Below are 14,871 nucleotides of genomic sequence, written 5' to 3'. Positions count from 1 at the left end.
ACAAGTGTTATGACGTGTAGCCTACCACGCTGGACAAACCAAACAAAACACAGGACAATAATACCCGTATCTGTGATGTGTACAAGCCGGTTCTTTGCAGTTGATACATTGCACTCACCTTAATGCAGACTTCAGGAAGGTAATGAGGATTCGCCATTTTTGTTGTCATGTAAAACCGGAAGTTCTTGTCGTAGTCGATGTCGGAATCACCCAACCGTATCAGCATACGACCACCAGCCATGAAAGTCTGAAAATCAATGTTTTGGTTTAAAGATACGTTTATAAGAAAACGACAAAGAAATAAATTGCAAATGGACTTTCAGTCAGCAGAACGTTTGTTCCAAAAACCAGCTCAGAGTCGAATACTTTCCAATACCAGTAGATTTAAGGAATGGATTACGGAATAACCCAATCTGGATAATGACCTGTTTCAAGAGCACCGGTTCCAGAGCGGGATCAAGAGACTCTTCCAACTCCTCGCACAAGACTGGCATCCCGATCCGGATCGAATTCTCCAGAGTCCTCAGGAAGTTGGGATCGGTGAGTTTGATCACTTTCAGACCGTTCTTCATTTCCTTGTTTCTTATCCATCTGTCAACAAAGAAATCAACGTCGATCAACACGTTGCGTCAACACACGTGTCCATCAACACACAATCTGACGCAAGCAACATATCAAGAGCAATTAAACTGTTTAACATGCTTACTTCAAAGTAACCAACGTTGACAATGCACAAACTATTTAAGTACGGAAATTTGCATTTCTTCAAAACGGAAAATGGAGTCATTCGTAAAATATGTTAAAGGTAAAAGGTTATAAAAGTCGAACGAGTTCAAAGAACCTATTTGCTTGGTCTTGGGGGTCGATCATCAGAGGCCACCTCCTGGACCGCGTGACCATGATCGCATTTTCGGTCGACACCGTGTCCCTGGGAAGTCCCTCAGTGTTCCATTGTCTAATCTCATATGCGTCGCCCAAAATCTTGACCAGACTCAGATTTTCAGATGTCGGTAGTTCCTTGGGTTAACATCACATTGGGTTAAGTGATTACGTCACACACCTGCTTATTCGGCAAACGTTCCTCATGAAACTAATACAAAGAATAACTCGTTCGGTTAAATTAGAAAGATATCAGGATTATTACGTCAAACTCAAACGTACGTATAATCGACCAATGTATAGAATCGTGGAACGTGATACTTAATGCACTGGCTGCTCACCAATTCCTTGCAGGTCTTTGTCCAACCTTCCACAAGTAACTCCCTGTACGTTGAGGTGAAGGCGCCGTAGTAAGCGACGCACGCGGCCGCTATGAATACGTCACCGACTACGTTTCCGATTTGTTGCTCATAATCTTCGACTTTCTCTTGCCAGCGCACCTAGTGGTAAGAAAGCGGCTTTCGGTTTCATAAAACAATGCTATTTATAAAAAATAGTAAGAAAAGTATAAAAAGTAAAAGTATATATAAAATTACATGTGTACATCCTTTGTTGAATTACATTAGACTTGTAATTAAATCTCATTGTTCACAAAAGCAAGTAAGCTCGGTGAAATGGTTTCAAAAGAAGACGTCGATCCCGCCAACTTTTTCAAGCATTTTCTTAAACCGGTTCAAACCTGTTCGTCTCCCAGAGCAGCAGTGAGCTTCCCTGCTCTTTTCATCCTGGCTGCTGTAAGCGACATCGTCTTCATCAGTCTGTCCTTTTCCTCCACGCTCTCATCGTAGGTTGCCTGGAGGAGTGGAGGAAGAAGACAAAATAAATCAACTCCTCATCGGTAAAGAGGGCGGACATTAGCTCAGAACAAGTAAAAAAAAATTTTTAGGTTTCCTCATTGATATTTCTTTGAATGAATTAAAAACATGCCTGCAGTTCAGCAATCTGGCTTTCAACCGCTTTCAGCTTGTCCTGTTTCTCTTTCAATGATGCCATTGTGACGTCGAGTTCGGCTTGAGCGGTTCTCAGTCGCTCTCTCTTTGGCTCCACCTCGCGGACGACATTAGAGTAGGTGTGCATGGCGCGAACCCACATGCACATCGATTTGCAAGCTTTTGACACCTAAATCAGCGTGTAATGGTAATTATTGAATTTTCAAATTTTTGAAATTATGAGACTTTTATGAACAGTTTAACCACTTTCAAAGCCGTTTCAAAAACGAAATTTCAGTTTTACCCTTTCAACTTTTTCTGGCACAAACTCGGGGTTGCTGATGTATTTGTTGAGCTTGGTGAGGATCTTCTGCGGGATGTTGTCCTTGTCGTATTCAAGCAACTTCTTCAAGAAATTGGGGTCACCAAGAAGAGTCTTTGCGCCCGCCCAATCAGTTTTGGAGTTGAGTAAAATGCAAACCTGGGAAAAAGTTTTTGGATAAATTGGACTTTTTCTTGCACTTAAAAGGCCAAGAACGATATTTGCTTTACCAGACTTTCTATCAATTCAGAAGAAGCAGTAAAAAAATAAATTAATTATTAACAAAATTAAAAAGATAAATTAACAAAAGACGAAAAATTCCTAAAACTTAACATCCATTGCGAAACTATTGTATACCGTTTCCATGACAGTCATGACAAGATCAGGAGGCTTGGCGAAGACCTTGATCTCAGCAATGTCACTTTTATCGAGAGCGTCAAGTGCTTTGTTAGCATTGTGTAAGATCGGGAGCGCTTCACTCAAATCTTTCTGGGCGTCATCAGCGATCGCTTGTGTCTCTTCCGCTTTCACCTTGGCCACTGCTTCATCTTCCAGAACCACTTTCCGGACCTGAGATACGAGAAGTTTTCTCAAAAGTTTGCATAGAAATTCGCTTCAAGAGCAAGATCAGGGGAATACCGACACACAAAATTTATTTAGTATTCCCAAAAATTAAATCATGTAGTCATGTAGTGGATGGATTTGTAAGAAACCTCCGTGTATTAACATCATTATGATCCCGGCAGCATCCAGTACCTGATCTGCCTTTTCCTGATCGACGGAGAGCTTCTCCATCAACTCCTCAGTTTCAATGCTTTTCTTCTTCAACTCGGGTTCAAGTGCGGTCAGTTCTTCTTGCATGGAATCGACCAACTCGTTCGTTTCAAGTAACTTAGACAATCCAGTCTGGTGATAGAAGACATGGGAAGAGTAATACAAGCACTGAATATCGTATAAAGATCCAAATCGTACGAAAACCACTCGATGATAAAAAAGAATAAATGACAGCACTCTAGGGGTTAACTGTTATTAACTCGACATATTGTTAACTATTAGTTATTACTATTTATTAACTTGTGTCAAATTAATTAAAGTTAACCAGTAGAGTACTAACATGTATTCTCTTTTTTTATATATTTTATACTGGGTTAACACGGTCCAGCCACCATCAACTTCAAAACTAAAAGAATAAGTTCCAGGTAAAATCGTTTCGAAAATGACCAAACATCAAATGGGGTCCACCTTAAATCTGTCGCGGGCGGTCACTAGCTGCTTCCTCTTCTCCTGGAGCATGCTCAGATAGAGGTTGATGAGTTCGAGGTAGGAGGTAGGCGTGGTGTAGTAATGTCTCCTGAGTTCCTTGTAGAACCTGAAACGGTTAAAAGCACCTCGCACTCGCCAACTGAATTCTGACAAAAAAACAGCTGAATTCTGACAAAAAACAACTGAATTCTGACAAAAAACAACTGGATTCTGATAAAGTGGCGGCAGTGAACAGTGAAGTTATCTTGGGAGATTGTCGTTGACTTACCTCTCCGCCATTGTATTAACACTCGTGTGGATCTCGACGCAGATCTTTGAGACTCTTTGCTTCTCGACGTCCTCCAAGTCATGGATGGGTCCCAAGAAATTCTGAGACACGCTCAACAGCGCCTCTTCTGGCCATTGCACAAACCTAAACAAGAAGAATAGAAATTCTTAAACTGTGGTGGTACAATACAGTGATGTAGATTAACAACCAAGTGATGTATTTCTATTACTATTCTAGTAAACGATTCAATTATGCTGTATTGGATTTAAAGCTTGTATCGTGTTTGTCTGCACACAACATAGATGGCAGCTTAAGCTTACCAGTCAATGGTGCAGCAGTTGACGAGCGAAGGGAACATTCTGCACCTCGCCCGGAAAGCATCTCCGACCGGCGACATGCACAGGACTATATGGAGGTTTTGCCGGACGCTGAGCGGAAGCAAAATTCGCAAGTTACTCCTCATCCATACAACCACATTATAATAGTGTGCTTCAATTTGAAAGAAATATGTAAATATGCCTACACGGGAGTAATTCTACTCCACAAGAATTCGCACTTCAAAAATAAAATTCGTCAATATTGATTTGTCAGAAAGTTCCTTATATTTGGAAAATTTTGAAATTTTAGGCCAAAAATGTCGAGAAATTCGTCGACAATATTACAGCTTTTAGATTATTTCGGTTTTAGAATGAAGTAGGGACCAAATTAAACATCTCAACATGTAACAGGCAAATCAAATATAAATACCGGGCAATAAAGTGTTGGAAGACTCCGTCCCTGTCTCCCTCCGATATTCCGAATTCTTTGGCAAGTGGTCGGATCGCAGCAAGTACTTGCTCAAGTTCGTCTTTCTCAAACAAATTTGGTACTTCCCCGGAGTTGAGAACGTTGTTGATATCCTCTAAGAATTCCTCTTGCACAATCTGAAGACAAGAAGTGAACAAATATTTTCAAGAAATATTCAAATACTTAAATTATGATTATGTGAATTTAAGCACAGAGTATGGGGATGTAGGGGTTTTTAGGGGTCGATGCAGGGTTATTTTGGTTCAGTACCTGGGTATCCGTGAAAAGAAACACAGTGTCCTTGCCCTCGACCCCAGAAGTCCTGTAAACTTTGCGCAAGTCCTCGTGGAACGATTCGTAATTGTAACCTCTGGTGAGCTCGATCTGTATGCACTGATAACCACAGACGTGGCAAGCCAATCGGGTGAGAGACTGCTTACCACACCCACCGACGCCGACCAATAAAGCGTTGCCACGTTGAGTCACGATCATACGAACAATTCTAGAATTGGGTTGGGGTTTATATTTTATATTGCGATTAACATCACTTGTATAACATGACCATAAAATTGTGAAGTAAATTTTCTTCTTCAAATCTTCAAAAACGATTGCCACGTGTGAACTCAAAGCTTTTATGACGTCACAAACCTGGCCACGTGTTCAATTGCGTCTTGAAAGAAGACGAGCTTCATCTCCTTTGATGAGGAGAGATTATAGTCGTCGAGATAATCCTCCAGGACTGCCTTCACTTTGTCCATCCTGTATGAAAACACGAGTTCAGTTATCATTGATCGAACTTCTAGCAATTGTCATTTAGTGGTACGTCACCGGTTTTATCAGCAGACGTCACAACGACGTCATAATTACTAACAAACCTGTCCGATAAGTCTTCGTATAATTTGTCTTCTTTGGGGATTCCAACTTTGAGAAAATCTCCGAATATGATCGGTTTCTTGACGAAATCTTCAGGTTCAACCTACAAAAAATTTATATGTAATTTGCTGCAATATGTCGTAGTAATCACGACAAGGAAAGCTTTATTGAGGTGTAAGAATCATACTAATGAAACAATCATGTCAAAGAGTGAGAGACTTATGCTCGTGAAAGATAAGACTTATTTCAGCATTATACCAGCGGTTTAGGCTACTGATTTAATCCATATCAAGAGCTAGATTTTGTATTTTGTGAAGATAACAACAAACTTGATTCGCAATCAACCTGCTGCGAGAAGTGCTTGTTGGCCATTTCGGAGAGCATCTTGCAGAAGTAATTCTTGTCTTCATGGTTGATCAGACGATCGTGGAAAACACGCTGAGCTTCGTGACAGAAAAGATGGAAAATGTGGACCTAGGAAGACAATGAATGACAACCAACGGCAAACGGATTAAGTACCGGCACCGCACTTATGACCGAAACACCAATTAACAAACAAACCAACATACACGGTACGAAATGCACTACATCAACACTACCCAACTTTTGACTGAATAAAAATTATTTTAATAATAATTATCAACCAAACTACATAAACCAGCAAAAAAATCATCCAACCTTTTCACGGATGACACCGGCATCGGCCCTGAGTATACCCTGGACACACTTGGACAGATCTCTCAGATTGAAGACGTAGTGGGACTTGGTGGGGGTGGGGAGGAGGTCGGTTGACATTCTTCCGTAGATTTCAATCGCGGCTTCGACGATCGCGTTCGTGCAATCCTTGACAGCGACGGGAAATTCGGACAAGAATCCTCCCATAATAGCCTGGGTTGGTGTCAGACAATTTATTTATTTGTTCTCAGCAATGATTGCAATTTGTAGATGCAGACGTTTAAATTGCTGACTGTTTATGCTTGTGATGCAGTTGTAAGAATTAATAACGGGACAATACAATCATTTACAGTTATATCCTACTGTTCGTTACAAAGTTTTGTTTTATAAGATTGAACACAATTCACAGAAACAAGCGTTTCAGATTAAAATTTCTGTGCTTGCGATGCAATTCCGAAAGTTAGTGACTGATTACTGATGAGAAAACACAGTTAATTCTCATCAGTTAGCTAACGCAGTTAGTTACCGTCATGTCCCATTGTTCGTTACAAGTTATTGTGGTTATAAGTATAACCCTCACCACAAATATCGTCTTCAAGTTAAAGTCAGATGGAGAGGGGAGGCAGAACATGGAAAAATGCCGGAGGAAGCGAGGCGTAACTGGATTACGTCCACCGCCAGGTGGCGCACAAGCTGCAGCAATGGTGACGTCTTTGATGATCTGCAAAAAATGGGATTTTGGTTTTTTGTTTTTTGATTTCAAGAGCGTTAAAAAAAGTTCAAAGCAATCGATACGAAACTGTTACAATAAAAACAATTTGACGTAAATTTGTGCAGTGAGTGTGTACGCCATTACATTTATAGTCCACCTCGTCACTAGACGGTATAAGAGAGAACCTTGAAACTAGATTCTTACTTTCCAGAAGAGTTTTTCTCTGTCGTAGAGCCCACCAAAATCCTGATACTGACGAAGAAGTTCTATCGGAGGTTGACTTCCATATCTGTCAAGCTTAGGCATGTTCAAGTCATCGACGAAGATGATCACTTTCTTGTTAGGGGGAGCACCTAGATATTTGCAAGTTAGAAGAAAGTCATTATTTCATTAATTAATGTCACGAAGCAGCAAACGATACAAGAAAAGCGTCATCAACGACTCGCTGTGTCTACTTGGGCCTGCAAGGTTTAGAAGAAGAGTTTTTTTTTAAAAAACTTTTTAATTTCATTTATTTTCAATTTCTGAAAACAAATACCGATAATATTTTTTCTTTTTCTTTCCAGTTTCGCTTCAATAAATTCCTGGGTTCTCATCGACGAGGTTTGAGCGGAGAAGTTCATGTACAATGGAACATAGCTCTTCGCTTCTGAGATCGATTCAAGCAATCCACGAGCAACCACAGACTTGCCAACACCAGTAATCCCTGTGAATGGTAAAATATGGCATGAAATGATGTTATATGAATATGATGTTAAATGATGTGAATATGATGTGAATATGATCAAAACTTTCAATGGTGAGCGTTCATTTCAAGCTTATCAACGAAAGCCTGAATGCCAGACTAAATTTTATTTCAGTATTCCAAGTAATAGAAAATTATCTTTGTCAGTTAAAAATCAGCCCCAAAACTTCCATCAACATCTTACCAGTGTACAAGACTGAGCGCTCAACATCGAGCAACTTTTCCATCAAGTACCCGAACCTCACAGTGTCTATTGTGGGAACGAGCATGTCAAAGAACGGGACCTCGTTGCTGTACTTGAAGGTGGGGATGATTCTCTCCCACGAGTCGAAGCGTTTTGTGTCGAAATCGATGTAATAACTGAACAAATCAGATCCTGTCGGCAGCTAGAAAGAGAAAGCAACATTCTCCGTTAATTTTCTCTTTTAAATACGGCTGTTTCAGACTAAAAGGTTAACAGTGATGTTAAAAAACCAACCATCGAAAAATGCGATTTTTAAAACAAAAATTTCACAAAAAAAATTCATCTGTCTTTAAGCACCAACCTTCACTTCCGGGTTTTCTTCCATTTGTCCTCGGACGAATGAGTCAAAACCGTCGAAGCTACTTTCGACCAAATTGCCGCCGATTGACCAGACGTAGGAGAAGATGAAAGTGTTCGTGACCATCGGATGCAAGCGAACAGCATCCTGAAAGAAGAAACAGACGGACTACATTAACAAGCATCAAGTTGACAACAACTCTACGCAGTGGAATACGGAGTCAAGTGGTACAAAAGGTTGGAAAATATATTCCCAAAGACTATTACCACGATAAGATTTAGAAAGTCAATGTAGTGGAAATTACGATGAATTTGCAGAGTGTTGCTTTCAAGAGAAAGTCCTCACCTGTTTAAGATCGGGTCCTCCCTTGCCGAGCAGGAGAGACTGGATGAGGGAGCAAAGCCCCGCGACCTTGCTCATGCCGACCTGTGGCATGGCTTGGGTCAAACGCTTCTCTACGTATCTGGGATATAATAACTCAAAGTAATGCTTTAAGCATAATGAATTACCCAAAGCGTCCGTTTCTTATCAACAAAGCAAAAAAACGCAGTTGTGACGTCACTACGGTTTAGATTTAGTGTCTTCCATCTAATGTAGCCCGTAACGGATAAATAGTAAAAAATAAGTTATATCGAACTGTAGGGAAACCCCACGTTGTAGGCTCAAACAAAAGTAAAGTATTTATCCTGAGATACCTGAGCCCATCTTCGATGTAAGCATCAAACAAGTCCAGGATGAAATCCCTCGTCTCTTCTTTCAACTTTGACATCTGCATCTTCAACCAGGTTGTGACGTATGGCCGCCAGCCGAGCTCGTTCGGGTCGATGTAGACCATCCCGCATCTACTGACCGTGGCAGGGGACGCGACGGCCAAGTCCTGTATTGCGGTCAGTCAGTCAAAGTTAGTGCATTGCGATTATTTGGTCAGTCCGAAGGTAATTATAACGTGTGCCACAATAATTATCACATGGTACGCTACACCGGAGAAATCAAAGTAAACGATAAAGTATATGAAGCTTATAGATAAGGTACCAGCATTTCCGCCAACGCATACCTGAACTTCAAACAACATATGCATATAATCTGTGAGCTTAATACGTTCAGAGTTGGCCAGGCACAACATCTTATTGTCATCCAGCACCGTATTCATGTTCTCAATCCACAAAGCGTCAACTGGTCCGTCGCACACAATCCATTTATGGTCTGTCGTCGTGTCCTGTGACATGTGTGAAGAAAAACAGTTGAAAGCATCAAGGAAATAAAAAAACATTGCGTTCAGCTTCGTGTGATTAAAAAATGGAAGCTAAGGTCACAACAGCCTAGACTCGTTTAAAAGAAAATTTTGAAAATGTATTCGAAACTATTTCTTTGTGTAAAGCAAACACAGATCCGCTACCTTTTACAAGATCCTTTAATGATTAGCACAAAGCAGTAACAACAAACGGTAATTATTACGCAAATCGTCTCTGATTATTACGTCAGAATGACTCACCTGGACAGCGGTTCTCACGCTGATGGCCATCAAGCCATCCTTCCATTCAAGAGTAAGTTTGTCTTCTTCACCGTACAACTCCCCCATGGCGATGCTCTTCGGGTTCAGGACAGTCCTGAGTGAAGATCAAATATTTCGTACCAAAGTGGAGTGTAAGATTGGCAAACTATCAACTTATTTTGTTAACTAATTCGGTGATGCCAATTATCGATCAAAGTTACAAACGAATATGAGAAATATTTTATGGATTTCTGAACCACTGGGTTTGGTTTGCTCTTGGTTTTTATTTCTGGTTTTTGCCTTACGTTTTGACAGGTTTGTAATCTTGGTTCTTGACCCCATCATGGTGAAGCTGTGTGAGGGTTTCTGCCAACATCTGGTAGCAAGTGGTCTTACCACCACCGGTTGGTCCAACCAACATGACACCATGCCGCACAACCATGGTCTCGTACAACTGAATGACCTGGTGCAAAACACTGGTGATTAAAACATGTAAAATCATTTGATTAATTGATAAATATTTGTACATTTACTGCTGTCACAGCTGAGGTTTGTGAGAGAAATGTTCGAAAAATCCAGCGTTAGAGTGTGAAAGAAATGGTGAAATGTTTTACTTTTTTAACGCTAGATGCGATCGGTTGAAGATCCGCCTCCTTCATGCATGTCTTGATCGTCTTCTCAAAAATTCCATAATCATGCTCCGGGATCTCAACTCCAGGGAAGAGATCAGATAAGATGGCTCGAAAGAGTTGAGCATCCTGAGAAGAAAGACTTAGTATCGAAGACCGTTCAACAAAACATGATGTTTAGGAATCGTTCTTATATTAAACAAGCAAGCTTTTTTAAGTTTAATCAGAAATTTGACAGATAATATCCACCTGTACGAGAAACTTTGGCAAGTTAGAATCTCGTAACGCTCGAATGAGCACGATATCTTCGTGAATGTCGGGATTTTCACGCTTGAGTGAACCGGCCATCACCAGCACAGACTTGACCGCTCTCATACCGAAGTCGTAGTGATCTTGCTGGGACAGCTACACAGACGAAAAGTGACCATAAAATCAAGAACGTCCATTACCATAAAACAGACAGGATAAAATTCAACTAATGTCATGCTAATACACCTTTATGTGCAAACATATAGACTTTAAGGTGGGCTAATACGCACACAACATGCGCTTAAGATACAATAAAGCATTGATTGAAACGATAAACCTTACAAAAAACATAAAAAAAATTAAAAATCTATTTGATGTAGGAAGATTGAGATATGATGAAGGGATAAGAGTTGCAAGTATGAACCTGTTCAGAACAGAGCTTGTACATCTGCACCATTTTCTGAGCCAAAGTCTTTGAGGATTCGAAACCTTCGCTGTACAAGATGACCTCAGCAATGAGCTTATAATCTGGGACCATCATAGCAATGGGACGGAACAGCGCCTAAAGAAAACGCAGATTGGTAATCGCCTATCCCATAAACGGCCACAAATCTTATCATTATTTATTTTCTCTTTTAAATTAAAAAACAATCATTCGCAAAAAGAAAGTAACGTCAGTGAGCGTAAAAAAGTGACCTAGTGAAGAAATTTACCTTCAAGTTGTCAGGTAACTCGGTCCTCCCGGCATATCCAGGATTCATGGTGATGAAAGCAGCGCATGTTGCGTCCAGTTTTATCTCTCTCCCCTCGAACATAAATCGAACAGCTTTGGCCGTTTTTGCGTTCCTGATCGTCAGCAGTTGCTGAGCAATGACAGACAACACCTCGATGTCGATTCGGTTGAATTCATCGAAGCAGCACCAGGCTCCCGATTGGGCCAAACCGCTGGATAAAATAATGGCGTTTGTCGTTATCTCGTCGCGCTAAACTGTACACAATTCAAAGTTTCCTTCATAAAAGCGTTGAAACTTTTGGATTCTGATTATATGTTAGTGGTTGTTGTTAAATTGCCAGTTATGCGGATACTTCCTGTAACATTATACCTGAAAAATCGTCCCATAATTTTGAAGTCGAGTCCTTCAGAACAGTTAAAGACAACGCACTGCTTGGCAAGCGCTTTCGCCAAATCTTTAGTCGTTTCAGTTTTCCCGGTTCCAGCTGGACCGGCGGGGGCTCCACCCAGGTCAAGCTTAAAAAGCAACAAAACATTACGAACAGAAACTTGCTTGGTTTGCAGGCACCAAAACAGAACCAAATGGTCCAGGTGCATGTAGGTACGTCAAACTTAAAGATAACTGAATATTTAATGGCCGGTGCAATAGGGTCATAACAGCTGGACCCAGCATGACAATGCATCACATCGAGATGCAAGAATTGTTTGCACAGGTAAGGTAACTAATCAAAAAAATAAAAAATGTACCCGGAGAGCACCCATGAGACAGAGGTAGCATCTGTCGGTCAATGGCGTGATGACCAGCCTGGGACATGCTCCTAAGTATTCATAGCCGTAGATGTATTGTGACCCTGCGCATCGGACTGCACAGTCGTCTATGTCGAGCTCCCAGTAATATCTGAGCTGTCTCAACCACTCAAAGTTGGTCGGGGAGTCGACACCCATTTTGACCTGAATAGAATTACAATAGGTTACTGGTTAGAACATAAATGATTCTTTGACATAAATTTTTTCCAAATTCATGGTTGAACCACAAATGAGAACTTCACAATTCAGTTCGTCAAAGTTACAACCGATGAGGGTAAGAAAAGTTTTTTCTTATATAAAACTTTTTTTTACTTACTACTTCAAAAACTTCAATTCTTTATTTATTAATAGAATAAACAGCTGCTGTAATAAACTTGCTAAGAATACCAAAATTAAATTTAATATCTATTTATATCTTACCATGTCAGTGATGATGTCACGAGCGTGTACATCGACCGTGATGAGAGCGGTTATGTTGTTTCTATGTAGGCGGGGAATATTCATCCGCACAAGGGCAGCAAGCCTGTTGAGCCTCATGAACGATGTTTCTTCGAAGTCTTTCAACTCTTCTACTGGACCTTCACCCACCTCCCCGGAAAGGATGGCGCTGACCTCCTGGCACCACATTGTCTGAGAGATTGTCAGGACGACCTGGACGAAACGAAGCGCTTGTTGGTTTTATTTTACATTTTAAGCATTTCTATGGGATATTTAGTTCTTCTAAAATTTTTGATTAAATTGCATAAAGTTATACATCAAGAACAGTCATAATTTCATAATGGTACAGTGCTGGCCAATGTATAATAAATGCACGGAAATAACCATTTAAAATAATCTGTTATGGTTGAAATAAAACTCCAAATCAAAACTCGTGATAAAATGACCTCAATGACCCCAAAAACTGACCTGAGATGGATGAGCGACGCACCACTCCTCCCTGGACCGCTGTTGGAAGTCGGTGATGGCGGATTTGGACATCTTTCTCAAGTTGACCACCATCGCCTCTTCAACCTTGCCCAGCCAGTCCTCTACATTGCCACGAGCTGAAAAAGATTTTATCAAATCCAGGAATTAGTGAGATTTGGAAGTTAACTCGTCCTAAGATCACAGGAAAACGTATCTTTAAAAACGACTGGTACTTGACCAGAGTAACTTATAGACTAGTGAGTTACTGGCTTGGAAGTTACAGAAGGTCTGTTATAAGGATCCAACTTGGAATAACGTTAACGTCATTCCAGGTTGGATAATAGGCAGACAAAATAAGCTCTTGTAACAATACAAGTGTGACAACGTGTCGAACCTTTCAATCCCTTTCCAAGACTGACATTCTCTCCTTCCGGCGAAATCATGGCCAGAATGTCGTTTGTGATTTGCACCTCCGCCTTCTCACCGCTTGGTGTCGCTTTTCCATCACTGGAAACTGGCACTGTGCCAAACTCAAGCGAGGCAATCGCGTCGAAGCATTTACGCAAGTGCGGTTGGACAGCCTATGACGGATAGTGTTATGTTTAGTAATTTACAATGAAGGTTTGTATGGTGTCGTTTAAAGTCAATTAATTTAAAATAAGTCAGAACATCAAAATATCAGGAAAAAATCGGATTTAAATTTTTCAGCAACAGGGATTAACTTTTAAGGGGTTTTAAATGGACAGAAAGTGTAAACATTTTGTACTTGTGGGTTCCTGGTCTGAGCCAAGATTTCGAGAAGTTCGTCGTTTGATAAGAAATAAAACCTCGGGAATATGACTCTCTTCGACTCAAGGTAAGCTTCAAGACACTTCTGGATCTGGTCCAGCAGAGCGTTATTATTCTGGAATTGTTCCACCAAACCGGGTTGTGTGGAAGCTCTGCGAACAGGAAATTTTACTGAGATTAACGCAAGTCTTAGTAGTTAAGAGAAGTAAGTTTAATACCGTGGAGTAGTCCCTATATATATAGCAGCCATATATATCGACAACATCTGTTCACTGGAGGAGTCAAAGTTATCATAACATAACGGAGCACTTCAAGAAACGCTACCTCAAAGCATTTGGAAGTCTATTGACTTTTCTCATAATCTCCTTCCATGATTTATCCACAGTCATAAACATCTTTGCTTCGGCGGGAAGTTGTCGTTGGATGTCGGGTGCGCTGAAGATTGACTCCAGGTAGAGCCAGTTGCGCTGGCATGTCAGCCACTCATCCTGTGCAATAGAAACAACATTTACTCATCTGTTTGTGATAAGCAAGCTCCATAATCACAATTGCAACACAAGCAAATAAGCAAGGATATAGGTTCGGAAAAAGACTGCTCGTAGGGGGTAAGATAACACTTAAATTATATGGGGTACAAAGTCCAGTTTTTCTTGCTTGCATTAGTATGGGTCTAGCAGAGAATGCTCTGACGAAACAAAGCGGTACAGCCAGCAAAAAAGGTGGGTAACCTAATGGGGGTCTGTTTTAGTTTCACGAACTTGAATTATTCACCCATCAAAATTTCAGGGCTCTCTCTCCATTAACCTACCAAAGTGTCGTTCATCAGATTTAGTTGTTTTTGCCAATCTTCAACCTTCTCTTTGATTGGTCCAACATAGCGCGACGACGCAATGGTTGCTATGGATACGCGACTGTCATCCAGTTGAACCTGCACAGATCATACTACGACAGTAAGTACCCATAACGCTGAACAAGATGGCGATAATGCGACACCAAAATGATCCAATAACAACCTGTATGTCCTCTGTCCCACCGAGAATAAAGACGTCTTTCGAGTCACGGTGAGGGAGAACGGCAAACTCCATAGCTTTCCACGAATCTTCGACCTATAATGGAAGCCAAAATGACAAAGTGGTAGGGTAAGGTATTACACACCCTACAAAGTCATTTTGAATAAAGAGCTAGTGTTAAGTCCGACTCGAGAAATCTCAG

At 40.8% G+C, this 14,871-nt stretch overlaps 1 protein-coding gene across 1 annotated transcript in view; it reads right to left on the bottom strand.

Annotated features, from left to right (window-relative positions):
- Window positions 1-14,871, bottom strand: part of LOC143448647 (dynein axonemal heavy chain 6-like) — a 29,438-nt gene that overhangs the window by 6,500 nt on the left and 8,067 nt on the right. Inside the window, exons 23-63 of the mRNA XM_076948466.1 lie at window positions 14,673-14,765; window positions 14,468-14,587; window positions 13,984-14,147; window positions 13,637-13,811; window positions 13,265-13,451; window positions 12,871-13,007; window positions 12,385-12,615; window positions 11,905-12,108; window positions 11,528-11,673; window positions 11,138-11,369; window positions 10,849-10,986; window positions 10,425-10,580; window positions 10,161-10,304; window positions 9,852-10,009; window positions 9,547-9,661; window positions 9,109-9,270; window positions 8,750-8,931; window positions 8,400-8,517; window positions 8,058-8,201; window positions 7,697-7,898; window positions 7,306-7,473; window positions 6,972-7,120; window positions 6,636-6,776; window positions 6,059-6,268; window positions 5,726-5,854; window positions 5,383-5,483; window positions 5,156-5,266; window positions 4,778-5,009; window positions 4,469-4,644; window positions 4,042-4,149; window positions 3,722-3,865; window positions 3,433-3,559; window positions 2,947-3,096; window positions 2,548-2,760; window positions 2,173-2,349; window positions 1,867-2,058; window positions 1,619-1,732; window positions 1,221-1,379; window positions 842-1,017; window positions 426-591; window positions 119-247 (exon numbers count right to left, since the gene is read on the bottom strand). Coding sequence (XP_076804581.1) covers window positions 119-247; window positions 426-591; window positions 842-1,017; window positions 1,221-1,379; window positions 1,619-1,732; window positions 1,867-2,058; window positions 2,173-2,349; window positions 2,548-2,760; window positions 2,947-3,096; window positions 3,433-3,559; window positions 3,722-3,865; window positions 4,042-4,149; window positions 4,469-4,644; window positions 4,778-5,009; window positions 5,156-5,266; window positions 5,383-5,483; window positions 5,726-5,854; window positions 6,059-6,268; window positions 6,636-6,776; window positions 6,972-7,120; window positions 7,306-7,473; window positions 7,697-7,898; window positions 8,058-8,201; window positions 8,400-8,517; window positions 8,750-8,931; window positions 9,109-9,270; window positions 9,547-9,661; window positions 9,852-10,009; window positions 10,161-10,304; window positions 10,425-10,580; window positions 10,849-10,986; window positions 11,138-11,369; window positions 11,528-11,673; window positions 11,905-12,108; window positions 12,385-12,615; window positions 12,871-13,007; window positions 13,265-13,451; window positions 13,637-13,811; window positions 13,984-14,147; window positions 14,468-14,587; window positions 14,673-14,765 — 6,480 coding nt within the window. The remainder of the gene's footprint in view (window positions 1-118; window positions 248-425; window positions 592-841; window positions 1,018-1,220; window positions 1,380-1,618; window positions 1,733-1,866; window positions 2,059-2,172; window positions 2,350-2,547; window positions 2,761-2,946; window positions 3,097-3,432; window positions 3,560-3,721; window positions 3,866-4,041; window positions 4,150-4,468; window positions 4,645-4,777; window positions 5,010-5,155; window positions 5,267-5,382; window positions 5,484-5,725; window positions 5,855-6,058; window positions 6,269-6,635; window positions 6,777-6,971; window positions 7,121-7,305; window positions 7,474-7,696; window positions 7,899-8,057; window positions 8,202-8,399; window positions 8,518-8,749; window positions 8,932-9,108; window positions 9,271-9,546; window positions 9,662-9,851; window positions 10,010-10,160; window positions 10,305-10,424; window positions 10,581-10,848; window positions 10,987-11,137; window positions 11,370-11,527; window positions 11,674-11,904; window positions 12,109-12,384; window positions 12,616-12,870; window positions 13,008-13,264; window positions 13,452-13,636; window positions 13,812-13,983; window positions 14,148-14,467; window positions 14,588-14,672; window positions 14,766-14,871) is intronic.

The sequence above is a fragment of the Clavelina lepadiformis genome, chromosome 3 (assembly GCF_947623445.1).
Source record: "Clavelina lepadiformis chromosome 3, kaClaLepa1.1, whole genome shotgun sequence".
In the NCBI taxonomy this organism is placed as follows: domain Eukaryota; kingdom Metazoa; phylum Chordata; class Ascidiacea; order Aplousobranchia; family Clavelinidae; genus Clavelina; species Clavelina lepadiformis.
The sequence above is the reverse complement of the archived record's forward strand: the minus strand, read 5'-3'. Positions and strand labels throughout refer to the sequence as shown.